Source organism: Chelonia mydas, chromosome 19 (assembly GCF_015237465.2).
Source record: "Chelonia mydas isolate rCheMyd1 chromosome 19, rCheMyd1.pri.v2, whole genome shotgun sequence".
Taxonomy (NCBI): Eukaryota; Metazoa; Chordata; order Testudines; family Cheloniidae; genus Chelonia; species Chelonia mydas.
Window position 1 is genome coordinate 4,026,128 of NC_051259.2, and position 27,204 is coordinate 4,053,331.

The following is a 27,204-nucleotide window of genomic DNA, read 5'->3' on the forward strand; positions in this document are numbered from 1 at the left end:
TCCCTTCTACTTTGCTGGCAGTACCTAGCCCCACTACTCGATCTTGCACCGTGCTTCCCTTCTGATCTGGTTGAGTAACTACTGGCTGAGTGGTTTCAGGCTGGGTTGGTGTTTGGATAGGAGGCCTCCAAGCCCTGCTGGATCAGCAGGATCCATTTGAGCACATTAGTTTGGTATAAGAAGGGAATGGGACGCAAAAGCAAACTCTCCCTGCTTGTGGTCATTAAAGAGCCCATGCAGTGATAGGGTTAACGTAATCTTATGCCCTGCCCAGATTCCAATGGGGGTAATTGCATTCTGCTTCCTTAAATGCCCTTTGTAAGGGGTATTCTCCACCTGTACTCCTAATGATACTTAGCATATAGAGCACTGTCTACTTCAAAGCATTAGACCTCCATTAACTCCTGCGAAGGAGCATCACTGTTCTCAAGATGAGATGGGGGAAACTGAGGCAGAAAGGTGGTGAGTCTTGCCCAAGACCAGCATTAGAACAGAGGGCCTGTGGATTTCTAACCCTCCAGACCACACTGGCTCTCAAGAAACTGCACATGCCTAAACTCCTGTGTACTATAGGGAGGCGGTATTGCCTAGTGACTAGAGCGCTGCCTTGGCATTCAGGCCTGAGTTGTATCCCTGTCTCTGCCACTGGCCTGCTGGGTCACTTTGCATAAATTACTCCCCCCTCCCCCATGCCTCAGTTTCCTCATTTGCACAATGGGGATCATGATACTTTGGGGATCAACTGCTTTGAGATCTATTGATGAAAATTGCTATATGAAAGCTGGGTATTATTATTATTATTAAGCAGATGCTGTGTCCTGTTTAACAAACTGTTGTGAGTGATTTGAAAAGTGCTTTGGGATCCTTCAGGTCGAGAGGCAGGGTATAAAAATACAGACACACAACACCTTTCATCCCAAACGCTTTACAAGATATCCCTAGGGGTCCTGCCTTTCACCCCATGGAAATGCAGCCACCTCTAGGATGGAGCGTGGTGGCTGTTTAACAGCACTCTGCAACATTACTCATCGGTTTAGGACAGGAAGTGAAGAAAGATCCCAAATCCACTTGGAACTGCAAGGAGAATGGCAGGAATTAGACTATAGTGATTCCGTTTGTCCAGGACATTGGGGTCAACGCCCTCTGCTGCTGGGAAAAGTGCCCTGGGATCCTTAGTGGCAACATGGGGTCAAGAGCTTGGTTTTACATCTCAGCCAAAACCCAACCCGAATGAAAGAGTTACCCAAAGCACCACTACGTCTTCCAGGAGTGCTACTGCAGGAGGGCAGTGGTTTGGGCAGTATGCTGGAGTATTATTGTTAGCAGGACTGCTGGGGCATGGGAATCAATATGGATTCAAGAGGGTACAGCGTCCCCTAGTGACTCATCATCATGCCCTATAACACCATGGCTTTTCCATCAGGGTCTCCCATACACGTACTGGTCTGGCCCACCCCGGGTAAGCGTGGGAGAGATGGAAACATCACAGCTTAAAGCCGCATCGCTGTAGGCTGCATAGATTGCTGTTAGGACTCCCATTGCTTCTGAGCGTTCGCATTGGTAACCACTGGGTGTGGCATGGAGCAGCTGTTCCCTGCAGCCGTGGGTGTGTCTGAGAACTGGACGCAATGCTGGGGTAACAGCTTTGAGTCAGGTGAGCACGTTGCCTGCCCCAGCCAGTGCCGACTCATGCCCGTCCCTCACCAATGTCTAAGGAAATAATAATAATAAAAGCAATGTGAGAGAAATGCCAGGGCCTCCTCAATCCCCGGGAGACTGTTCAGTTCATGGCTCAGAGCCCATGAGACAGCCTGTTAGAGGAGCCAGGCCGTTTGGTTTGAGCCTCGTGTTGAATAAAATGCCCTGGGTACAGTTTAACTTTCTTTGCTCAGTTTCTTTCTTCTTATTGTTTGCCTGCTTTGAATGGGGAACTGCAGGCACTTTGATAAATGGACTGATAGGTTCCTGAGGTTTCAAGGTAGCTTCTATAAATACCTCTGTAACCTCCACTGGAACACGGCAGAAGTGCCATTTGGACGGCTTGATTGAAGATCTGCAGGTAGAATGAGGATGGATTGAGATTTCATATCACAGTGGGCCCTCTCTCTCTGACTCCTTATTTCAGCACATTATATGCCACGTGAGTAGAGCTGGTTGGAAAAATGCAGAACCATTTTCCACCGGCCAGTGCAGTTGTGATTACATCAAAACGCTTAGGATTAAAATTTCATCTCGGAGGAAAACCAGGGAGGGAGGGAGGGTGTGGGGGTGTGTGTGTGTGTGTGTGTGTGGAAAATGTTCTGACAATGTTGAAATGTCCCGTTTTGACATGTTGAACTGAAATCTTTAGATTTTTCATTTTGAAATGACTTTTCATTTTGATCGTTTTTTATTCTGTGTTCTAGTATGTATTATAGTAGAACACTGACCAAAATCACAATGAAATGTTTCAATTGATCCAAAACACATTTGTTTTTTAAAAACAATTTCTTTTGTGGAGATCTTTGAAATTTTGGGGGTTTGTTCTGATTGGGAGTGAAGCTAGATTTTGAAATCTCAAAATCCTTTCGATTATAAGAACCGCCATACTGGGTCAGACCTATTCCATCTAGACCAGTGTCCTGTCTTCCAGTGCTTCAGTGGGAATGAACAGAACAGGACAATTTATCGAGTGATCCATCCCACTGTTGTCCCGTCCCAGCTTCTAGCAGTCAGAGGCATAGGGACACCCAGGGTTGTGTCTCTGACTATCTTGACCTGTCCTCTGTGAATTTATCTAATTCTTCTTTGAGCCCGGTTAGACTTTTGGCCTCCACAACGTCACCTGGCAAGGAGTTCCACAGGTTGACTGTGCGTTGTGTGAAGAAATACTTCCTTTTGTTTGTTTTCAACCTGCTGCCTGTTAATTTCATTGGGTGACCTCTGGTTCGTGTGTTACGGGAAGGAGTAAATAGCTCTTTTTCTGCACACCATTCCTGATTTTATAGGCCTCTCTCATATCCCCCTCGGTCGTCCCTTTCAAGCTGAGCAGTCCCTGTCTTTTTAATCTCTCCTCATATCGAAGCTGTTCCATCCCTTCTCTGCACCTTTTCCAATTCTAATATCTCTTTTCTGTGTGAAATGGAACGTCTGTCCTGTGCTGGCTCTGCACGGGAGCACAACTTTGGGCTGGGCTCACAGACCTGCCTTACTTGGAGCTCACTTTTCAGCACCCATAACTTCGCCGTCCTTTCAGATGTGACTGGCGGGTGCGGTCGGGTTTTTAGACTCGGTGGGCCAGGCCTTTGGCTGGTGTAGCTGGGTGCAGCTCCATAAAGTCAGAGGAGCCGTGCTGACTTACACCAGCTGACGGGCGGGCTCATACATTCTGCCCACATAGAAAGGTGGGTACAGAGACGCCACCGACCCTTCTCCACGTGGGCAGGGTGAAGGTGGAAAGAGACGCGGGGCTCGGAAAGCTGCCCAGGTGCCAGAGGGATGGGAGATGGCTAATGTGTCTGTCCTCTCTCCGCAGGGGACCCCGCAGGGATCATCCGGCAGAATGAGGACGTTCCACGCAAGGTTCTGACACCATGAAGGGCTACCATGGGGAGCGCAGCCAATCACAGAGCTCCACAGGGCGCCCGTGTCCCTGCATCCCAGAGGACTGTGACCAGCCCATGGACTACATCCGCCGCGGCCAGGAATCCAGGCAGTCGTACCTCTTCAGCCCCAGTGAGCCTTGTTCTTTGGATCACCGCTACTGCCCCTCTCGGAGCCCGGGGATCCCCGCCGAGTGCCCAGCCGGGCCCATGAGCCTGGCCGAGCCGCTTTCTGCCAGCAGCAGCACCTTCCCCAGGATGCACCATACCCAGCAGCAGTACGACTCCTGCGACGAGTGCATGGCGGCCACCCACCCCTCCAGCAAGATCAACCGCCTGCCCCCCACCCTGCTGGACCAGTTCGAGAAGCAGCTGCCGCTGCACCATGACGGCTTCCACACGCTGCAGTACCAGCGGGCCAGCACCACGGAGCAGCGCAGCGAGAGCCCCAGCCGCATTCGCCACCTGGTCCACTCCGTCCAGAAGCTCTTCGCCAAGTCCCACTCCCTGGAGGCCCCGGCCAAGCGGGAGTACAACGGCACCAAGATGGAGGGCCGGGGGGATGGGTACCACCATCACCACCAGCACCACCAGTCCCGGCACGGTAAGCGGAGCAAGAGCAAAGACCGCAAGCTGGACTCCCGGCACCGGCCCAAGATGATGGGCTGGTGGAGCTCTGACGACAACCTGGACAGCGACAGCAGCTACCTGGTGTCCGGCCGGCACGCCGTGGACCAGGGCACCCAGTACTGCGTGGATGCTCCCGAAAGTGCCTTCAGAGACTTGACCTTGAAGAGTCTAAAGAGTGGGGGGGAGGGCAAGTGCCTGGCCTGCGCCGGCATGTCCATGTCACTGGACGGCCAGACACTGAAGAGGAGCGCCTGGCACACCATGACAGTCAGCCAAGCCCGGGAGGCATATCCCAGCTCGGGAGGCAGCCAGGAGAAAGCTTTGGTACTGCAGGAGGCAAAAGCCAAAGACAGAGGCTACCATTACCTTCAGGTGAGGTGTGCGCTGGGGGGAAGGGCTGGCTTGGTTGGCGGGGCGGGGCGGGAGGGGAGGGCGGTCAAGCCTGCAGGAGTCGATTGCTGGTTCCCATCCAGCCTGGTTGCAGTGTCTGGAAGTCACTCAGCCCTAGCGCAGAGGGCGGTCATCGTCAGCGCTGCGTCTCCCAGCCCTGCAGAGAGCTAGCCAGACGCAGCGCTGAGAGCAGGTGTCCCTTCTACACTAGGGCTTGCAGCAATGGGAACGCCTGGTAAAAACACCCCAGCGCAGACAAGTCGCTGGATGCTCCTTGACCTTCGTCAGGGGCCTTCCCTGCTCTGCTGGGCCAACCAATGGGCTCTTCTTTTTGGGCTGGAGATCTGGGGATGAACTTCTTACGAATCCAGTTCCTTTGGCCTGGATGCCCCTCCGCACACGTCTCTCCCCTCCAGGCACACGACCCCCCATGCACACAGGCAGCTTTCGGCAATGGTGAATTGCAACCTCCGCTAGGAGCCTGCAGCCATGGGCTGGGCTGCCGGCTGGGCAGGCTGCTGTGGCCCTAACCCAGGAGTTGTCTCTGAAGCGCCGTGCGCTGTTGCACAGAAGCACGATGCCCCCGGGCCGTGGTCAGTGGCTGCTGTGCCAGCCTGTGATGCTCTGATGGGATGCCCAGGGGCAAGCTCCCTGCCCTGCATTGTGGCAGCAGGGGAGCTGTGTGGCAGGGCGTGCGGACAGGGCTGGACTCACTGCGCTAGGCTGCGGTGAACCGTGGAAAGCTGGAGAATGTCCCTGTGTGGCTGACACCCAGGACTCAGGGCTCCCGGAGCTGCAGGTCCAGTGGGCTGCTGCCACCTATGGGCTAGAGTCCGTGGTAGCACGTAGAGCCCGGGAGTGAACGGGGCGGGAGGCCGGGATGGGATGCAGAGAAGCTTGGGGTTGTGGGTCCAAACGGGATGGTCCTGGCCTCCAGCTCCCTCCTGGGCTGGAACAAGGAAGCCCCAGCTGAGGGTCACCCGCTTCCCAGCGACATAACCGGTGAGACTGGAGCCAGGTCCTGAGCCAAACTCCAAACAATGGCCTGAACTATCCGTCCCCCATCCCTATGCAGGGCTGGACCCAACCCCACTCCCACTGCCTTCCACACCCCCATATCCCACCCTTGCCAACCCCCTGCCCCGCATACACCCAGTGCCCCACACACACACTTTGGAAGACTTTGCTCTGGGTGCCAGTCCCGCTGCTCAGTCTTGGTTTTGGTGTGGCCCCACTTACAGCCATGTGGGCAGCGGGCAGTCTCTTTCCTGCCTGCTCTCCAGAATCCAACACCCCCCCCCCCACGCCCTGCTTTGACCCACTTGGCTGGGGCTTTGGTTTGCCTGGGGGTGGGGTGCTTCTGTCAGGGAAAGGACCACACCCAGCCAGTGCCAGCCTTCTCTGCTTCTCCTCCCCCAGCCTCAGGGCCTGCAGGGCTCTCAGTGGTGGGGTGATGCCTCCCCCGCATTTCCTCTGCATTGGGCCTGTGGATTGTTCCACACGTGACCATGTGGTGCAAAGGGCAAACAGTCTGGACCTAGCACTGACTTAGGGTCATCAGTCTTGGCTCCTCCCAGTTTCAGTGGGGGGATCTCCCTGTTCTAGACTGTAGGGTATTTAAGGGGCCTGAGATGACTGGGTCCCTCCAGGTATCATGTGGTGATGAGATTAGTGTGAGGGCACTGCAAGGTGATACCATGTGCAAATCCTGGCATTGTTTCATCCCAGGATGCCAGGGCACCATGCGACTCCTCACACCTGGTATGCTTTGGTAGGTGCTGCTGGACCCTGGGAAACTGAGGCACAGAGCGGGAAAGGGACTTTTCCAAGGTCACTCAGAGAGACCTGAGGAAGAGCTGTGTGTAGCTCAAAAGCTTCTCTCTCTCACCCACAGAAGCTGGTCCAAGGAAAGACATTACCTCACCCACCTTCTCTCTCTCATATCTGTGACCAACCCGGCTACAACAGTACGGCCTACAGAGAGCCAGCGGCAGGAATAGAACCCAGGAGTCCTGACTCCTGTTCTCCTGGTCTGAAGACCAGGCTTCACTGCTCCCGCTGCAAAGCACGCGTTTGTCCAGCGCCGTTCCCCGGTGAAACGGGTCTGACTTTGGGAAGGTCACTGCCAAGCAGGCACGTCCCACCACCGCTCCCGTGGCTTATCACACTTCCAGAGGTGTCTTGCCTGCCTCTCCCGCTAACCGCAAGCGCAGCTCGCTTCTGTCCCCCGCCCCCCTGCTGAATTATTGTTATTTATTGATCTGGACTGGGCCTGTGGTGAGCTCCAGAGCGCTTAGCAGATTCCCAGCCTCTTGCCAGTCTGGTGTCCGTGTCCCCGGCTCCCTCCCGGGCTGTCCCTGCAGCTGCAGTTCTCGGGGTAGCAGGTGGCTGGGGGAAGTGGGGGGTGGGCTTGTGCTTCAGGGCTTGAGCTGGGGTCAGAAAATGGGAGTTCAACTCCCTCCTCTGCCCTAGGCATCCAGAGTGACCGTGGTCATGTCGCTTAGCCTCTCTGTGCCTCCGTTCCCCTGGTGTGAAAGGGGGGTGATACTGCCTCCACTCTCCCACCCCTGGTCTATTCAGATTGTAGGGCAGGGACTGTCTCTCTCTATGGGTCTGTACAGCACCTGGCACGCTGGGGCCCTGAGCTTGGTTGCAGCCTCTAAGTACAAAATTGAACATCCTACCCCACCCCTTCCCTGAGGCCCCGCCCCCTGCTCAGTACATTCCCCCTCCGTTGGTGACTCGCTCTCCCCCACCCTCACTCACTTTCACAGGGCTGGGGTAGGGGGTTGGGGTGTGGGAGGGGGTGAGGGCTCTAACTGGGGGTTCAGGCTCTGGTGTGGGTCCAGAAATGAGGGGTTCAGGGTGCGGGAGGGGGCTCCGGCTGGGGGTGCGGACTCTGGGGTGGGGCTGGGGATGAGGGATTTGGGGTGCAGGAGGGTGCTCTGGGTTTGTGGGGCTCAGAGCTGGGGCAGGGGGTTGGGGCTCGGGGTTGGGGCTCAGGCTTGGGGTGTGGGCTTACCTCGAGCTACTCCTGGTCAGCGGTGCAGCGTGGGGGGGCTAAGGCAGGCTGCCTGCCTGCCTTCCTGGCACTGCGCTGCGTATGCCCTGGAAGCAGCCAGCAGGTCCGGGTCCTAGGCAGGGGTGTGGGGGGCAGGAGGCTCCATGCGCTGCTCTTGCCCGCAGGCATCGCCCCCCCAGCTCCCATTGGCCGGTTCCCAGCCAATGGGAGTGCGGAGCTGATGCTCGGGGCGGGGCAGCGCACGGAGCCCCATGGCTCCCCCGCCTAGGAGCCAGACCCGCTGGCCGCTTCCGAAGCGCAGTGCGGTGCCAGGGCAGGTGGGGACTAGCCTGCCTTAGTATCGCAGCACCGCTGACTGGACTTCTAACAGCCCAATTGGCGGTGCTGACCGGAGTCGCCAGGGTCCCTTTTCAACTGGGTGTTCTGGCCCAAAACGAGACACCCGGTCACCCTCCCTCTAAGCAGTACTGCCATACTGATAGCACGTAGCAATGTCACTGCCGTTGGAGGGTAGGGCAGGAAGCGAGGAATATGGCATCCCACTAACGCCAGCAGGGGAGATTTTAGGACTGTGAAAGGGGATTGCACGGGACGGCCCAGTGCTGGGGGAAAAAGGGTGATGGGGCCGACCCTCAGTGACCACAAGTGGCCAGCGGCACAGCGCCCCCTAGTGCCGGGGGGCTTGCAGAGACCAGGTGGGAGGCGGAGAGGGTGGGGACAGGGGGTGATTGAATGAGCTGGCTGAGAAGGGCACAGAGGTTTTCCGCCCTTCTTCTTAGTGGTGGGATCAACGCTCATCATCACCCACGCACCCTGACAGCTGGCCGGCGTTGGCTGCTTTTAATGAGCGCTCGCCTTTCCAAAGAAAGCTCCCCTCCTCCTAACGTGTCTTCCCGAGAGCTTGTCTCTGCCAAACCACCTCTCCCTCCGGCTCTGGCAGTGGAGCGGGAGGTCCGGATCAGGTCGTGCTGCTTTCAAAGGACGCCTTTGCTATGGCTGGTTCAGAGAGTCACCCCCCCCGGCTTCCTTTAAATGTGAGTCTAGAACCAGGGCAGAGCAAGGGCAGATACAGCATGTGGATAGGCATGTGTCTGCCCACAGAAGGGCAGTCGGTCGGTCTGTCTGTCTAGCTAGATATAGCTCTATGGGAGGGGGCGGGGGCATAGATAGCTTGGTGATGGGCCAGGGCTAGCCCTCACCCCGCCTGTGTGATGGGTGGTGAGAACTGGGCATGTAGCTCCATGGCTGTCTACCATCCCCTGGGACTGAGCTCCTCTCCCCGGGGTTTGGGTTGAGTGGGATGGGATCCAGGACCTGGCTTGGTTCCCAGCTACCTGCTCCTCCTAGCCTGCCCCCCGTTTCCCTCTCCATGGTGGCAGAATCGGGTCCAGTGTGTTACAAATGTGCATAGGGTCCTGTCCCAGCTCCCTTACGGAAGCTCCGCTCTTCAGTGCTTCTGCCTCATGCTCCTCTGAGTGATCCCCCAGCCCGCCCCAGTTCCTGAGAGCTGCTCAGCAGCAAGGCACAGAGGGGCAGGGTGGAGCTGCTTGCTCTGCTCTGTGCTATGGGGGCCCCAAGACCAGGGTGATGGGCTGGCAACTCGGCGTTTGGGACCTTTCAGCGGCTACAAGGAGTTACTAGTGGCAGCTTGGTGACAGGGCCACGCCTCGTGCCATGTGTTTAAAAGGTTGAGGTGGCTGGTCTGGTAAAGCCCTGGGAGGATCACAGGTTCAGTTCCTGCACATGGCCTTGCGCTCCCGTGGACCTCCCCGGAGCAGGATCTGGGTGTGCACCTTTCAGCCCCTGCTGGGGGGAGGAGATGCTCAGCATTGCGTCCCCTCCCCTCGTTGCTTGTAGGAGGGGGGCATAGAGAAGGGGACTTGAGGACATCGCCAGACGATGCCCTTGGGGATGGGAGTTAAATACTGAGGACAGAAGTTGAAGCCCTGGGTTTCCCATGACCTGCTGATGGCGCGAAGGCTGGTGGCATAGCGCCCCCTAGTGCCACGCTGGGGAGCTGGCTCCGTGCAGCGACAGAGGGAAGCCCCTCCTCTTGCTGAACCCCCAGCAACTCTTTCTGCATCTGCCTGAGTCTTCCCTGCAGCAGGGGCTCGGAGCAGCGCTATCAGTCGCTGGCTGGGTGCTGGGAATCACCCAGCCTGCTCTCCTGCTTCAGCCGGGGCTCTGGTCGGCACCATCCACCCATGGGTTAACTCATGGGAGGTGTGGCGCTGGGGGTCGCTGTGCTTCTGGGAACAGGACTGGCTCTTTGATGGCAGCTCCCCTGTGGCTGGGGAAGGGCAAGCAGTGAGCTTTGTAGGCCCCTGAGGGTATGTCTGCCCTGCACACTGAGCCCGGGCTCTGACTCAGGTTTGAGCCACAGCCCCCCTTCCGTCCACACACAAATCAGTCTGACCTGGGTTAGCCAGCACTCGGGACCTGGGTCCTAGGATCCTGCTAGGGGGTGAGTCTGAGTCTAAAGCTTGCTGAGACTGGTCCAACTGTCGTTTTGCAGTATGGACGCAGCTCAAGCCACAGCCGAGTCAGAAGGTCTGGGCAGTGCAGTATGGACGCGTCAGCAGGTCTGAGACCCAGGTCCTGCAATTGTAAAACCAGGTTCACAATGCAGTGTGGACGCTCCGAGTCCCCAGGCCGGGTCCCACAGACCCAGGTTCACAATGCAGTGTGGATGCTCTGAGTCCCCAGGCTGGGACCCACAGACCCAGGTTCACAATGCAGTGTGGACGCTCTGAGTCCCCAGGCTGGGACCCACAGACCCAGGTTCACAATGCAGTGTGGACGCTCTGAGTCCCCAGGCTGGGACCCACGGACCCAGGTTCACAATGCAGTGTGGATGCACCCTCAGAGGGGGCCATTGTCAGGCACGAGGACTCAGCCGAGAGCAAGGCCAGCTGGAAGCTACATGTTACTCTTCTCTGGGCCAGCGCAAGGCTGAAGTGGCTCTTTCCTGCAGCTTTGTTTCCCGTTGGCTTTGCTCTCCCCAGTGTTCCCACAGTGCCTGGCGGTCCAGCACCTTGATGTTTGTGATTAGAGGAGAGTCGGGCTGTAATAGCCTTGTCCTCCAAAGGCACAAAGCAAAAGGCTTTTATTTAAAAAGGGGACAGGATTATGCCAGCTCATGCAGCCGGCTCCCGCGGCGCCGGGGCCCCCAGCTCTGCACATCCCAGCCCTGGTGCTCCTGCTAATCACAGCCTAACAAACAATGAGAAGAAGCCGTGGTCCTTAGCTCTCCGAGGCAGACAAAGCCCCAAAGTCCCGATCAATGAGCTCCCAGCTCTAACGAGGAGAAAACAGAGCAACGGGGGTGGCCAGGAGAGAGGCGGTTTGTGAAAATGCATCTTAATCCTTCTTCACAGCGTCCTTTGCTGGACCTCTCTGTCTCCGTACAGGGCCCAGCACCTCACCCACGTTCATGGGCCCCTTTGGGGGAGGGTCGGGTCACCATTCTCTCCCTATGGAACAGGGGTGCAGAGAGACTCACCCAAGGGCATACACACAGCTTGTGGCGTCCCAATCACCTGCTTCCCAGTTTGGTGCCTTGGCCACAGAGCCATGCTTCTTCTGAGAGCCCTGGAGCATGTGCTCGCGCTCAGCGGGACCTATACATCTAAGGCATAGGGAGCAGCAGCTCAAGATTTCCACCTGACACCCCACCTCTCCCTGCTAATGTCCTGCAGCCCCTGACTAGAGAGTGCCCAAACTGGGGACAGATTCTGTTCTCCTACTGGTGTAAATCTGGAGTAACTACAATGGAGTGGCACCGGGGCAAGGGGGGGATTGGGTCCACATGGACCATTGAAACCCTGCTGCTGTTGGCACCATGATCCATCTAACCTGCTTTGCAGATACACAGGTTCTGAAGAGGCTCCCGATCTGGTTCCCTGCAGGCCTATGTGGGACTCAGTGGCGTTGCCTGGCATGAGACCGGGATGACTCTGTACAGAATCAGGCCCTGGGTTTCTTTATTTAGAAATAGGTGTTTACCACGTGTATGTACAGCGCCTAGCACAATGGAGCTCCGATCTCCCTTGGGCTCTATGACAGTGGTTCTCAAACTTATTCGATCAGGCTCCTCTTCTTTGTGTCTGTAGTCATTTAGGCCCCCACCTATAAGTCCATATATCGCCACCCAGCTCTGAGGGCAGAGCGGAGAGCAGCGGCTGCTGGCCAGGGCAACCAGCTCTGAAGGCAGCACCATACCAGCAGCTGCACAGAAGTAAGGGTGGCAAAGTGAAAAGTGACATTTGTCAATATCACGTTTCACAGCCGACTTAGTGCCCCATTGCCACCCTTACTTCTGTGCCATAGCTGCCACCCTGGGGCTGACGGCTGGAGCCCCGCCGCATCCGGATGAGGGATTGGGGGAGGCCGAAGGATAGTCCGAGCCTGGGTGGCGGGGCTCTGGCTGTCAGCCCTGGAGCGGTGGGGTTCCAGCTGTCCCCTTAATCCCCGCCTCCTGGGTGTGCACAGCCCTTCTGCACGAGCCCCAGCCACCCGGAGCTCTTCAAAAAAAAGCACACGGCTTGGGCCTCCTTTGACACATTCACCCGCCCCCCTGGGGAGGCCTGCCCCATAGTTTGAGAACTGCTGCTCTACGGTAATGCCAGGAATAATCAGAGCCACTGAAAACCATCCACTCAGTAACTAAACCTTGCTCCCGTCTGAGGGCAGCTGGGCGAAGGGAGGTTTGTGGCCTCACTCCAGTGACCCTGTTCTGTGGGTGACTAGGACCCCATGCTGCCTGGCAGCTGAGAAATAGCAGGGAGAGCGCAGAGTGGAGTGGAGATGGAGTCATCTCTACCATTGAAACCTTACTGCTGTAGCTGCAGGACCACAAAGGAGGCCCGTGGGAGCATTTACACTGGTAACCGCTTCCTCCCCAGGGTCTCGGAGTGGCTGGGCATGGAGGGGATTTGCCAGTCAGGGTTCTCCATGGAATAGGCTGGATTTCGCTGCGTGGTTTTCCCATGCCGTGATCCACGGGGAGCTGGCAGGGCAGGCAGACCCCCTCCCTTCCACTCCAGGTGGGCTCAGTCTCTGTTTTCTTCCTCACCATGCTTATGTTTCTGGGTGGGTTGGGCAGGCGGCAGAGGGAACTGACTAGGAGCCTGGCATGCCACGGGCAGGGATTGAGTGTTGGCTTCCTGCAGGCAGCCTTGACCCTCAATCCTGGCCTGCCGCGTGTCCTGCCTCTCCAGCGCCAGGACCCCACCCCACATCTTTCATTGTCCAGCTGTGCCAAGGACCGGGATAGAGAGGAGGTGGCGGGTAAGGATTGAGGGGCATCGGCAGAGCTGGGTGGGAGATGGGCTGTGGGTCAGGATTGAGATGCAGCGGCAGAGCTGAAGGGAAACTTGCCTAGCGCCGGCCCGTGCTCTCCCTGGCTCTATCAATCGCTCACCGTCAGATGGCCAGGCAGGTCTTTGAGGCCATGGCTCCTGTCCCATCCCGTGTGCAGAGAGCACATGGGGAGTGAGCTGGCTCTGCTCCCAGGCCCCAGTGGCGTGCTGCAGGCATGCAGCTTAACAGGGCAGGGGCTCTCCGAACCCCAAAGCACCCACCTCACCCGTGCGCCCCACCTTGCCTGGGCCTGCAGCATTTGACATGACCTGGCCAGGGCTTACAGCTCCGTCCAGGCCCTGGGCTACCTCCAGCCTTGGAGTCCCAGTGCAGCCCGTCAGGAGTCCTCCCCAGGCCTGCGCTGTAGCGTGTACCTCACAGGCCCTCACAGAGCTCCCTGGCTCCCAAAGTGCAACCCCCAGGGCCTGCGTTCCCCAGCTCCAGCCCTGCCACCGCACCCCCTCCGCCGTCTCCTGCCCTGCCCACATGTGCCTGTTGGACAGCCAGCGTTGCCGTCCCAGAGGCAGAGCAGAAGTTGCCCTGGTCTGAGGCCTCCCAGTCTGAAGGGGAAACTGAGGCTCTGCCCTCAGCTCACACATGGCTCCTGGGCCAGATCCAGGAGTCTTCACCTGCTGCGGCCTGAGGAACTGTGATTGAAAAATCAGGCCTACGGGTGTGCGTGTCCCGCACCCCTCGCGGGGCCTGGCTTCCCGGCTCTTAGCTGAGCAACGCTGCTGTTTGTTCCGCACCACTTAGCACAGATTGGAAAAATGTAAATGATCTGCCTTCCTAACCAGCCCATCAGCGCCGGGCCTCTGCTCCTGCCGTGGGCCCAGCTCCAGCCTCTCCATGGTAGAGGCGCCTGGCCCACGCTGCCAGGGGGGTAGGGAGGGGGGAGAGGGTGGGAGTGGGCCTGTGCACGTTGGCACCTGTGCGTGTGAGATCTCTGGGGCCAGACCCTGTCCGCGTGCTGGTCCCTTTCTGCTGTTCTGAGTCTGAGAGGAAGCCGGTCAGGAGCCTGCCCTGCGCTCTGGGGAATCCCAGCAGGGTTGCCCCACCCTAGTGTCATTCCAAGGGACAGGAGATACTTCGGGCCAAATCTTGCCCCCAGTTATGCTGGCGTAAATCCGTAGCAACTCCACTGGCTTTAGCTGAGCTACACTGGATTTACACCCATGAGTTAGCCTGTGCGCACCACTCCATGCTGCGGTGTGGGAAACGGACGCCCTGGCTGATCTGTGGGGCCGGGAAGGGCCACGTTCGGCTCTCGTGCTGCTGTAAATCCGGGGCGTCTCCACTGGGCTTCAGTGGGGCCACTCCAGTTTCAGGCTGGTGTAGGAGGGTGCAGAGCTGCTCTCCCACGATGCAATGGGGCAGTGGGTCTCACTCTTCCAGGCCCCAGCCCCAGTGGCTGCATTTCAGCAGCGCCTGGCAGCCTTGGGGATGAGGGGTGCTATAGCCGCCTCCGAGGTTGTGCTCAGCTCGGGTTCGTTGACGGTGCGTTTTGCTCGCGGGCACATATGTGACCGGGGTGGTCCGGGCATGCCGGGCACGAAAGTTCCCGCCTTCCTGTTGGGGCATGGCTCTGTCACAATCAGTATCGAAGGCTTCTGGCGGCTGGAGCTGCCCCCTCTTCCTGTGGTGGTGGCCAGCTGGGTTCCAGGCAGGGGAGGCAGCAGAGAGGACTGTGGGAAAATGAAATTCCCAGCGCCTCCTTGGCCCTGCCTCAGGTTCGATCTCATTGGGCTGAGCCGCTCTGGCCGGGGATTCCCCTGGCTCTGCCGTGGCCCCCAGGAACGGGGAGTCACATGGCTGGTGCTGGAGCCTATGCAGGGCTGCTGGCCGGTTTCCATGCTGGTTAGCTCAGCTGTCACTCCCTGTCTCCGGCCCATCTGCATGACCCGCAGCTCACTCGATGGCTGGACCAAGAGGAACGAAGGGATTCTCCAACATTGACTCATCAGCTCTTCCCTGGCCCAGCCTTGAGCAATTGATTGCGGCCTGTCTCAGCTGGCTGACGCACCCCTTGGGCTGTCTGCTTCCCGAACGCTGTCTGGGCACCTGTCCCTACGGCTCTGACCGGAGGAGCCCTCTCCTGGACTGCTCTGCTCTGCAGAAGAAGCCCCCTCCCCAGGAGCACTGGAGGCTCTGAGGTTTCGGCTAAGAAGCCCCAGCAGCATGAGGCAGAATTGTGCTTCTTGGAAACAAACAAAGCCAACAGTAGGGCCAGTCGCCCCAGGACAGCCCCAGAGCCGCCCTCTGCTCATCCCCTGCCAGAAGGTCTCCGTGGATGCATTGACACGCCTCCCCCCCCAAATGTCCATATTCCCACATATCTCCAGAACCCAGACTGGCCCAGCACAAAGAAATCTCCAGCGCCGGAAACAGCCCCACAATGGAACTGCTCCTGTGCAATGGGACATCCCAAACTGCTCCACACTTGCACACAGATACACTCACGCTCAGATACATGCACACTCAGATACACCTACATTCGTGCTCAGGTACACACACATTCAAGTACACACACACTCGCACGCAGATACACTCATGCTCAGATACATGCGCACTCAGGTACACCTACATTCGTGCTCAGGTACACTTGCACGCAGACACACACAAACATGCATGCTTAGGTACATACACACTCAGGTACACACACTCGGGTGCACTCACACTCACTTGCCTATGCACAGTCTCACCCACCCACCGAAGAATTAACTAAGCAGAGATGGGCTAAACCCAGCCCCATTTATCCAAAGCCCTCCCGGCGCCAATCGTTGGGCTCTGGTCATCACGGCACCTGGCTCCAGGCCAGCCCAGTCTAGAAGTTTTGCACCACTCCCAGCCTCACCCATCTCCCATCATCCCCCCTGGATTTTGGGTCAAACCCGCTGCCAGCCCCGATTCTAGTTCCTTGACGTGTGCGCAATACAAGATTGCGCCAGGCTCCCACCCCCTCTGGCTGGGAGGGTGCAAACACCCCTCTCTCCCCGACCCACAGGCTTTTGCCAGCTCCCTTCCCAAGTGGCGGCCATGGGTGTTTAACCGTTTAATGCCTGGATTAGCACCGGCAGCCAGCCCCACTGCCTGGGTTCGGGCTCTCTAGCGTCTCTGTCCTAGTGTCACGTCTCCCCAGTGTCCCCATGGGGTGGATGGCTGAGTCTGCTCCACCACCACGGAGAGACGACGCGTGGGTGGGTTACGTGGGGTCACCCCCCCACACCAGATTTCTACCAGGAACCCCCACTGCACACCACCAGAACCTTTAAATTGTGCCCCCCCACCGCTATCAGCCGTTACGTCTTGTCTCTGCCCCCATGCACGCTCCACGGCCCTGGGCTCCCTGACCTGACCCCTCTCCATGGGGCTGTCCTCGCTGCAGGTGCCGCAGGACGAGTGGAGCAGCTACCCAGCGGTGGGGAAGGATGGCGAGATCCCCTGCCGGCGGATGCGGAGCGGCAGCTACATCAAGGCCATGGGGGACGATGACAGCGGTGACTCGGAGGCCAGCGCCAAGGTGTCTCCCAAGGGCTTGTCCCGGCGAGATGGCTACCGCCGCTCCTCCAGTGTAGACCAGGCCAGGACCAAGTAAGAGAGGGCCTGAGGGGCCAGGCCTGCTATGAACCTCCTTTGGGGATGCAGGCTTGGAGAGGGGCAGGGGGCAGGGAGGTGGGTGGGGCTTGGGGAGAGGATGCTGGGGCGGTGGATGCAGGGTTGGGGAGGGACGGTCGGAGAAGGATGTTGGGACGGTGGGTGCAGGGACTTGGGGGTTGCTTTACTTAGGCTTTAGTGAGAGAAGGGTTCTCTGGCAGGGAATCCAGGCTAAAATACAGAGCTTATTTTTTAAAAAGTGAAACTCCATAGAACCGTGGATTTCAGCAACCTTCCCACGCATCCCACCCCCCTGCAGATTGGCAACTTCAACATCCTAGGCTCAGGTTAGTGCTGGGACATTTGAGTATGAAACTGAAAAATTCGACTCGCCCGCTGTATTTATTCTTTATTATGTGTACTAAGGTAGTGCCCAAAGACCCTGATCGTGATTGCACGCCATTGTGCTAGGCGCTGCACATACACATCAAAGGAGAAAGTCCCTGCCCCGTAGATCTTTCGGTCTGGGAGAGCGGGGCGTGGGGGAGAATTTCCAGGCAATTAAAATCTTTCAATTTTCTTTGTCCTCCATGAGTGCTGGTGAGTAGATTTTGCACTGAGAAATGGTCAGTTTTGCAGGGCTGCCATAAACAAGAAATGCAGATGTTCAGTCTATATTCAGAGGATCCAGATGTTCAGAAACGCTTGTTCAAAACGCCTGTGGGTTTGATTGGGTGGCTCTGCTAAATATGCGCGCAGATGATACCCAGCTTACGTGGACATTTGCATGTGCAATACCTGCAGCTGCATTTGCATATAAGGGCCCGATCCTGTGCTTGGAGCAGTGGGCACAGACTGAGTTCAGGAAGGTTCTGTGTGGGTGCAGGGTGCACATGAGGGGATCTGATTGCAGGATCGGGGCTTGGGTGCACAAGTGTCTGGGCATTTTTGTGCATGCAGATCTGTGAAACCAGGACAATGAGTGAAACCCCAAAGTTAAAATAAACTGTATTGGGGTTCAGAGAAAGTTTGAACTGTTTGACTCTCTCAGGGTTGGGTCTTGTCTATGCTGGGATTTTAGCCACAGCTGAAAATCCCTGGCTAAGAGGGATGCAAACACCGTTTGCACCAGCACAGGGGGATTTCACATTGGTGCAGTTTATCTCTGTTGCGGGAATGGGGCAGGGAAAAGAGGAGGGTTACTGGGGTCAACTGCAATAGTGCAGATTACGCTGCAGTGTTTAGACTAGGGGTTTGCACTGGCGTAAATCGTAGTGCACTGGTGAAAACAGTGTTTGTATTAAGAGTTTGCACTAGTGTCAATTATGCTGGACTGGTGTCAATTATGTCCACATTGGGTGTCAATTATGCTGGACTGGTGCAAATTGTGTTTAAATTAGAGGTTTGCACCATTGCACTAGAGTGGTGTAAATCAGGCCTGCAGTAGGAGTTTGCACTGTTGCAGAGTGCACCGGGCTGGTGTACATTGTGCTGTGTTAGGGGGTCACACCAGTCCCTGTGTCGACAAGGCTGTAGTGCTTTCAGGTGTTGGTGGCCCAGGTAAGGACACACCTGCTGGTTAACCTGCTCTGTCTCTCTCAGTGGCCTTGCCTCTTTGCCAGCCCCACACTGCCACCATGGGTCTGCCTCCTGCCCTGCTTATCGACACCTTCCTGTGCTGTGGGTGTGGGTGATGTTCTGTGAGCCCAGCCTAACCAGAAGTGGAGGGCTCTGGGAATCCCCTCCTTGCTCCGGGGCTGCCTGGGGAGATTGTAGAGGTGGTGGGGCGCTCGCATTGGGATGGCGGGCGGGTAGGGGGCAGGACAATGATCTGCCAGGTTCAGGGGGCAGCAGCAGCTGCAGACAGGAGCCCAGTCACTGGGCTGCTTCCAAACGCTCTGCTTGAACGTGTTGCTTTTGGTCCGAATCCTTTTTCCCCCACTGTCTCTCATTAGGTTTGCAAGTAGGCACTATTCTGATTCATATATCTGTAACTGTCCCAGCTGCTGCACCCCGCCCAGAATGCACCCTCGGGGACAGGGCTACGGACGCTCCTTCACCACCGGCCAGGTAAGGTGGGCCGTGCCCGTTGCTGTGCCTGGCTCTCATGCCATGACTGTCCTGTGCCCTCAGTTGCTGGAGTTCATATGCTCGGTGCGGGGGCGGTTGGTGTTTGGGTGGACTCAGCACCCACCATGGGGCTGGATTTTCTGAATGAGTGGCTGGAGCTGAGGAGAGCTCTGCATGCGAGGAGCCAAGTGGAGCCATCCGGAGCTGGGCATGGGACTCAAGGTTCCCAAGTGGCAGCAGTGTCTGAGAGGCGGGACAGGCCTGGCCGCACTCCACTGACCCTTCTGTGCCACATGGGGACCTGACCCCCCCATCCCGGGGGGCTAGTCCCCCCCACCCCTGCATTGCATGTGCTAACCTGCAGCATGGGGACTCTGATTCTTGGGGAGGCGGCAGGCTTCCCTGCATGCACCAGTGAGGCTCTGCCCCTTCCCCGCAATGGCTCGGCTTCTGCTCCCCCCCAGACATGCTGCCTGTGTGTCCTCCCTGTCCGGCCAGCGCTGTCCTTTCTCCGCTCATACGGTAATGCAGAGCGCTGTCTGCATGCTACCGGCCTTTCCTCCGCAGCCCTGCCTGGGCCGGCCGGGACCCTCCCACTTGTGGCGATGCAGAGTGTCTTCCCAGGAACTTGACTAGCCGCAAGAGGCCCCTGTGTTCAGGCGGCTCTCGTTCTCGGCCCCTCCTCTCTGCTCCCAGCTTAGGCTGTTTATCTGCCCCTCCTTCTGCATGCATGTTAGCCCCAGGGACCAGTACCCAACTGATGCGTCTGTAGGAAGGGTGCAGCCCTGACAGTGGCCAGGTAAGCTGCCCCAGGCTGCCCTTCCAAAGCGCTACAGTCTTGAGTCCCTGCAGAAGAGGTGAGGGGATATCAGCCTCCTTCACCTGTTGGCCTCTCTGCCAAGCTGAGCTCCACATTTTTCGCCAGCCGAGGTTTTCTCTCCCACTGATACATCTCATAGAAGGCATCAAAGAGCACCAGGTGCTAATGACTTTGGAGGACACTCGTGACTTGAACTGGATTCAAACCAACGACCTAGTAGCGCAAGGCTCCCGTGGCCCCTATTACCATCTCCCTGAGCCATCCAGCACCAAAGAGTAACTGTAGTGTAGTGCTGTGATAATTCGGAGTTGGTTTGGATAAGCTTCCCCAAAGGTTTGGAAGCTTCTCTGAACCTCTTGGTTGTGCCAGGCCTGGCTGGTAACATCTAGGGAAGAGCTTGTCTCTCCCATAATCCCGGTGCTGCTTCTCTCAGTGCTGCCCGGACAGACTTCGCCTCCCCTCAAAAATGGGTTTGAATTTGGGTGACTGTCTCAGTGCTGCGTTTCCCCAGCAAACCCCAGGGCCCCCTGCCGTCACCGTGCTAACTCCTGGGCCCGGCACCAGGAATTGGGCAGTGATGTCTGCCTGCTCTCTGTCAAGAGCAGAGGTAGAGAGAGACCTTCTAGGTGCGCCAGGGACGTGCTGCAATGGATGGAAACCTTGACTGGGAGTCGCCTCCCCCTCAGTGGGTCACGGCTGGGCTCCAGGCAGCACCTGCACTGAAATAAAGCCCGGCACGATCAGTCGGGCCTTTCCCTCATGGCAGATTCTCGTGCACCAGAGGAAGTAGCTGCCTGGCACCAGGGCTCAAGAGCTGCAGCAGAGGGGAGAGGCCCTGGCAGTTGGCGGGAGCCTGACAATGGGACTGGCAGACTTTCCTCTCTAGGTTGCTGGGTCGAATCCAGCCAGGGGGAGGGGAACTGGCTGGCTGGAGTCGAAGGGCCTGGTGACTAGGGAGGGGTGGATGCAGGGCCCTCGCTGTGCCGGCCGATATATCAGTATCATCTCTAGCCCTGGAGCCACCAGCGGGGGCCAGGGCGAGTCGTTCCCTGTAGCCCCTCTGGTATCTCCATGGAGGATGGAGCGGGGGACGCGGGACCCTGTCAGAGCTGCCCAGGCCCCTCATCTGCCCCACTCTCCCCTCAGATCAACGAGGAGCTGAACCACCAGTTTGAGGCGGTCTGCGAGTCCGTCTTTGGCGAGGTGGAGTCCCAGGCCGTGGAGGCGCTGGACCTGCCGGGCTGCTTCCGCATGCGGAGCCACAGCTACCTGCGGGCCATCCAGGCGGGCTGCTCGCAGGACGACGACTGCCTCTCGCTCTTCTCCATGTCCGTCCCGCCCAGGCCAGCCATCACCAGCAGCATCCTGAAGCCCAGCACCTGTGAGTCCCAGCCCCTGCCCCATGGCGCTGCTCCCAGGGGCCCTTCGCTCATGTAGGGGCGGGCGGGGTGGGCAATCCTGCCGGGACCCAGAGGGACCTCACACCCATCCCAGCCCCTTCCCACAGAGGGACCCCCCCGGAGCGCCTCTCCCCTTCCCACACCTCCTGCCAGCCCCTCCCCCTTTCCACAGAGACCCCCCACCAGCCCCTCCCCCTTCCCATGAGGGACCCCCTTCATACCCTCTCCCGTCCCACATTGGGACCCCCCACACCAACCCCTCCCCTTCCCACAGAAGGACCCCCATCAACTCCTGCCTCTTCCCACATAGGGACCCCCCTGCCAACCCCTTCCCACAGAGGGACTTCCCCCACCTCCCCGTAGAGGGACCTGCCCACCTACCTCCCCCTTCCCATAGATGGCACCCAGTGGGCTCACCACTCCAGCTTCCCACTGCCGCACTTTGCTGCCATCTTGAACGGCTTTCTGGGATGCCCTCCAAGGGCCGGGCTCAGCTGCCCGTGGGCTCAGCCGCCATGAGGCTGTGGGTGCTGCCAGCCCCAGGGCATTTCTCTGGCCGGCTGGAAACATTGGCCTCACTGAGGTGGCAGCTCGTGTGGCTGGCCCTGGGGGAGGCTAAGTGTGTGCGACTGGGCATCGCTCCAGCCAGCCAACAGACCTATCTGTCTGTCTGTCCATCAATCCTCCTGCCTAGTCTCCACCTTCCTCTCTGCATTTATTTCGGGTTTCCCCTCCTCTCTTCCTGTCTTTCTGTTTTCCTCCTTCTCTCATTTCTCTCTCCCTTTTTCTGCCTGCTGCCTCATGACTTGTGCCGCACAAGAGCACACTGATCTTCCCTCTCATTTGAGGGTCGTCTGGTCCCTTCGGGTTTGGTGGATGAATTGGCCAAGCAGCCGGTCCAAAAGCAAATGAAGCTTTTATGGCCCTTTGCCACAAGCTCACAGTTAACCGGCAGGGCATGTGGGGTGGTGCAACCTTTGGTGGTGTGGCAGTGTAGGGCCAATTCCTTGGCTGGTGTAAACGGGCCTGACTTCAGTAGGGTCGCTCAGCTTCACAGCAGCCAAGGATCTGACCACTAGGCCTGGCACCCCATGGGGATGCAGGAGGAAGAGGCGGGACTGGCCGGTGTTCGTGTTAGGAAATGAGAACGTGTCTCTTTCTCATGTGACTTTTTATCATGTGTCTCTCCCACAACAGCCTTCAGTTACCGAAAAGCGCCACCGCCCCTCCCTCCAGGAATCAAAGCCAAGCCCCTCATCTCAGTCACGGCACAGAGCAGCACTGAGTCCACCCACGAGAGCTACCTCCCCAGCGAGGTCGCCCGGAGCCCCTCATGGTCCAAAGACGCCGTGGCTCGCTGCAACTCCACAGAGAGCTTGGAGAACTCCAAGGTGACAGCCATCTCCTTGGATCTGCCTCCTGTCCAGCCCCGGGGCTCTCCCAAGCCGTCCACACTCATCATCAAGGCCATCCCAGGCCGGGAAGAGCTGAGGAGCTTGGCACGGCAGAGGAAATGGCGCCCGTCCATCGGAGTTCAGGTAGGTGTCACTCTCCCCGGAGCCTCCCAGGGTTGAACCGGGGCCTAAGCCCATGTGAATCCAGCCACCAATGCTATGACTCCGGGCTTCCTAGGGGCCCCAGCACTGGCACTTGTAGGCTTGGCCACTGGGGCCCTGTGCAGGGTCCCAATGCATGGTGACTCGCCTCCAATTCAGCCCTCCCTTCTCTTACCCGCAGTGAATCTTGGGCTGCTCCAGACCAAGGTCTCACCACCACGACCTGGCTTTGCAGCCGTTGCCAAGGCCTGTTGCAAGCGGCATCATGTTGGCATGAAATGGTCTTGCCAACAGGCAGTGGCAGCCCAAGGGTCCTTCCTGCCATAGCCCCCCGCCATACCTCATCCTTGACCAACAAGGCGAGAGGGGACTCCAGTCTCCATGGCCCTTCATCTCTGTGCTGGATGCTCCTGGAGCTGCCTGGCCATGGCTTTCGTCAGCCCTTTGTTTCTCTGACTTTCCCACTGCCGCTGCACCTGCTGGGGGAAATTAAAAAACATGAGTCTTTTGCGCCCGAGGCTGTGCAGCGATTCTTCCCCGACATGCTCTCCCTCTGATCACCACTGCAGGTTGAGACTATATCTGATTCCGACACAGAAAGCAGGAGCCAGAGGGAATTCCACTCCATCGGGGTGCAAGTGGAAGAAGACAAAAGGTACGGCTGGTTAAATGCAGCTTTTATCGCTCCATCCCTCCAGGAGCAGGGCTTAGCTCAGCCGCCGTGCCGGCTTGATTGTTTTCACACAATGCCTCCCCCAAACTAAACATTCATAACGTGCGCGTCTTCTCCTGAGCGTCCCAAGAGCTCGGCAGCTTTTTATGCTGCTAAGTACAGCTGTGTTTCCTCGCTAGCTCATAAATCAATGGGCAATGCAGGCAGCAGCTGGGCAAGCTTCCCTGTGCAACATGCTTCATCCCTGACCTGATTTCATCCTAGGGGTGGGTAGGTAGGTCAGTCTCTGGACCATTAAGCTGCTTGGTTGGTCAGCTGTCAAAGAAGCTGCTGATTGTGATGAGCAGGAAGGTTGCACTCGTCCGCTGCAAAATGGATTGAGGCCCAGCAAACTCGCGTCACACAGGTCAGCAGGTGTCTCTCAAGTCATCACAACTTTTGCTCACTGCTAATAGATTCAGATCTGCACCCAAGAGGCCAGAGGCTCTGGTACCCTGTTACGGCCCCTTCCTGTTTTATCAGCACGTTTGTTACCCTGCGGCCCTGATTGATATGCCAGAACACCAGCCGTCACAAAGCACGTGTTAACCTACGCACTGGGCGGGTACTGAGGGATTTGCAGCTGTCTGGATTTCCTCTTGCTGCAGGTGTGAGCAGTGATTCTGTGATTGATCCCTATGGGATGTGTTTGTGCCTGGAGATCAGCAGCTTCTATCTGCCCGTGGTTCTGATCCAGATCTGGGGTTCGGTTCTGATCCAGATCTGGGGTTCGGTTCTGGGGGTTTGGATCTGCCCCTCATAGAGGCCCCTGGTTCTGATCCAGAACTGGAAGCACGGTTCTGTAGGGTCTGTCTGAGACCATCAGTACCTGGACCTGCGGCTGAGCAAGGCTGGGTACGAGGCATGGCTATGACTCAGCTGCTCAGACAAAGAAGCTGAGATGCCAAGTGGAATCCGGCTGAAACCCCTAGAGATGGCCATCAAAGGGGCCCTTCACGTGGGCCACTGGGGCTTGTCCAGCTCTGACCCAAGCCCCTCAGAGGCTGGGCTGTTCTGGACCTGCTTGTTCACCCTCCCTGCCTCCCCCACTCCTTCCCGCCCATAGCCGAGTCACTGAGGACGAGGCATCTATGGGGAACTCTACAATGTTCCTTCTCTTTGCTTAACAAGGGGCCTGAGCGCGTGTTCCCGTCCCCGTGCTTCGGCATCCATCCAGGGCCCGTTACCATAGAAACAGGCTAGCATGCGCAAGCAGGAGAGAAGGCATTGAAATGAGGGAACACGGGGAAGCGGCTGTTAGCGGGCTGTCCCCACGGACAGCCAGGAGCTCAACAGCTTGTGAGCCTCCCAGCGCAGCTTCCCCGTCCTGGGAGCCAGCCGGCCCCTTGCTCTGCTCCTGCAAGGGGAGAGGTGTCCCGGCTGGGCAGGGTGGGGAGAGGGAGGGTCACACTGCAGAGGGGCAGCGCAGCCCCAGTGCATGGGGTTTACAGTCAGTGAGCTCTGAACTAGGGATTACACTCCAACTGGGCAGGTTTCCTTAGACCCCCCACCGCACACACACACTACTCCAGCTCCAGGTCCCACACACAGCTCTGCCGATGCCCTTCGATCCTGACCCGCAGCCCCCTGTTATCCCAGTCCCGGAGCCCCTGCTGCTGTCCCTCAATCCCTCCGCCTCACAACCTCCCCGCCACCATTATTCCAGTCCTGGAGCTCCTGCAGCTCTACCGATGCCCTCCAATCCTGACCCACAGCTCCCCGTTATTCCAGCCCTCCAGCTCTGCTGCTGCCCCTCAGTCCCAACCCACAGCTCCCCGTTATTCCAGTCCGGGAGCTCCTGCAGCTGTGCCGATGCCCCCGTTGTGGTTTGAATGCTTTGCAATGCGGTTGCTGCCCCTGCTGTGGGAACGGGAGTCCGTCCCCATAACCCCTTTATCTCCCTGTCCCCAGGCGGGCCCGGTTCAAGCGCTCAAACAGCGTGACGGCTGGCGTGCAGGCCGACCTGGAGCTGGAAGGCTTCACGGGCCTGTCGGTGGCCACAGAGGACAAGGCCCTGCAGTTCGGGCGGCCCTTCCAGCGGCACTCCTCGGAGCCAGACGCGTCCAGCCGGCAGTACTCGGTGTTCAAGACGGTGCACACGCAGGGCCAGTGGGCCTACCGGGAGGACTACCAGACGCAGTATGACACTGTGGAGGTGCCCCGGCGGGACTCCTGGATTGAAAGGGGATCCCGCAGCCTCCCCGACTCCGGCAGGGCCTCTCCCTGCCACCGGGACGGGGAGTGGTTCATTAAGCTATTGCAGGCTGAGGTGGAGAAGATGGAAGGCTGGTGCCAGCAGATGGAGCGGGAGGCTGAGGACTACGACCTGCCGGAGGAGAGTGAGTCAGCCAGGGCTGTGAGACTGGAAGGGGGGTGCAGGGCACCCCAGGATTCACGTAGGGCTTGGGGGGGACTGGAGTTGTGCAGCCCTGAGTAACGGATATGGGGTATATCCCCTCTGGAACCCGAGCCAGTGGTTGCCCTGCACATTAGTGGCAAGAAATACTCTCCAGGGCTCGTGATCTCTGGAGCTGGGAGGGCACGGGGGGAGGTAATCAAGCCTGCATGTCGTTAGCAAATTCCTCACGCATTGGTTTTTCCTGTGTGCCTTGCCAGTTCTGGAGAAGATCCGGAGCGCCGTGGGCAGCACCCAGCTCCTGATGTCCCAGAAAGTGCAACAGTTTTTCCGACTCTGCCAGCAGAACATGGTGAGCGCCTCCTCCTTCCTTATGGGTTTCCCAGGGATGTGTTCTGCGTGACGGGCAATTGGGCGGAGGCGGCAGCAGGTCCCCCGGAGTCTGAAGCGGGTGCATGGCACTCTGCACAGCTGGCGATGGTTCCGTTTGGAGGTGCTACCTGAAGGGTTGGAGGCTCACCCCGACCCTCTTAAGGCTGGGTCCAAGGTACTGTAGAGAATAAATGGCACCTTCTTCTGGCGATTTGGTTATTTCATCTCTGGCTGGAAGCAACAGCTGCACCAGCCTTTTAGTTAAACAATTATAACAATTCCCAGCCTTCTCCCACGTTGGGAGCTGATTCGGGCTCTGGGCTGAAAGCCCAGCCTGGTTCTTATTTCCCTGCAGCATTTTGTCCCAGCCCTGCTAAGGGACACATTTTTAATCCAATAAGGCCCAGACAGCCCAGCTCTGCTCCTCATTAGCTTGAGCAGGGAAGTGATGGAAGACCTGGAGCCCTCTGCACCCCATGGTATGTAAGGAGCTAACCAGCCTCGTCTTCTCCCTCTTTGGAAGGACCCTAATGCATTCCCCATGCCCACCTTCCAAGACCTGGCTGGATTCTGGGACCTCCTGCAGCTGTCCATCGAGGACGTCAGCTTGAAGTTTGCAGAGCTTCAGCAGCTCAAGGCCAACGGATGGAAACTCATCGAGCCCAAGGTAGGGGGATAAGACCGTCTCTGCCAATTGGCTGAGAAGGGTGGGGGGTGCAGCTCGGGTGTGGGGGTGGGGTAGCTCTCACTTCACAGTGCACAAAGTCAGCTTTAGTTGGCCTCCAGCTGGAGAACGAAGACCGCATATGTCATAATGCTACTATGTGAATCCATGGTGCACTCATACCTTGAATATGGTGTTCAGTTCTGTTTGCCCCATTGCAAAAAGCATATAGTGGAACTGGAAATGGTCAGAGAAGGGCAACAAAGATGATCAAGGATGTGAAATGGCTTCCTTATGAGGAGAGACCAAAAAGATTAGGGTCCTTCAGTTTAGAAAAGAGATGACTAAGGTGGGATATGCTAGAGGTCTCTAAAATCATGAATGGCATGTAAAAAGTGAGTACAGAAGTGTTTGATCCTTTCACACAATACAAAAATCCGGGGTTACTCAATGAAATTAAGAGGCAGCAGGTTTAAAACAAACGTAAGGAAGTACTTTTTCACAAAATGCACAACTAACCTGTGGAACTCATTGCCAGGGGATGTTGTGAAGGCCAAAAATATAACTAGATTAAAAAAAGAACTGGAAAAGTTCATGGAGGATGAGTCCATCAATGGCTATTAGCCAAGATGGTCAGGGATGCAACCCCATATTTTGGATGACCCTAGACTTCTGA

At 57.7% G+C, this 27,204-nt stretch overlaps 1 protein-coding gene across 2 annotated transcripts in view; it reads left to right on the top strand.

Moving 5' to 3' along the window:
* DLGAP3 (DLG associated protein 3) overlaps positions 1–27,204 on the top strand; it is a 136,803-nt gene that overhangs the window by 105,478 nt on the left and 4,121 nt on the right. The window contains exons 2-10 of one of the 2 annotated variants that reach the window (XM_037881956.2): positions 3,515–4,583; positions 16,370–16,575; positions 18,534–18,648; positions 20,615–20,849; positions 22,066–22,406; positions 22,994–23,079; positions 25,048–25,475; positions 25,753–25,844; positions 26,388–26,531. In XM_037881956.2, coding sequence (XP_037737884.1) covers positions 3,573–4,583; positions 16,370–16,575; positions 18,534–18,648; positions 20,615–20,849; positions 22,066–22,406; positions 22,994–23,079; positions 25,048–25,475; positions 25,753–25,844; positions 26,388–26,531 — 2,658 coding nt within the window. In that variant the 5' untranslated portion in view covers positions 3,515–3,572. The remainder of the gene's footprint in view (positions 1–3,514; positions 4,584–16,369; positions 16,576–18,533; positions 18,649–20,614; positions 20,850–22,065; positions 22,407–22,993; positions 23,080–25,047; positions 25,476–25,752; positions 25,845–26,387; positions 26,532–27,204) is intronic. The other variant, XM_037881957.2, reaches the window with a different exon arrangement.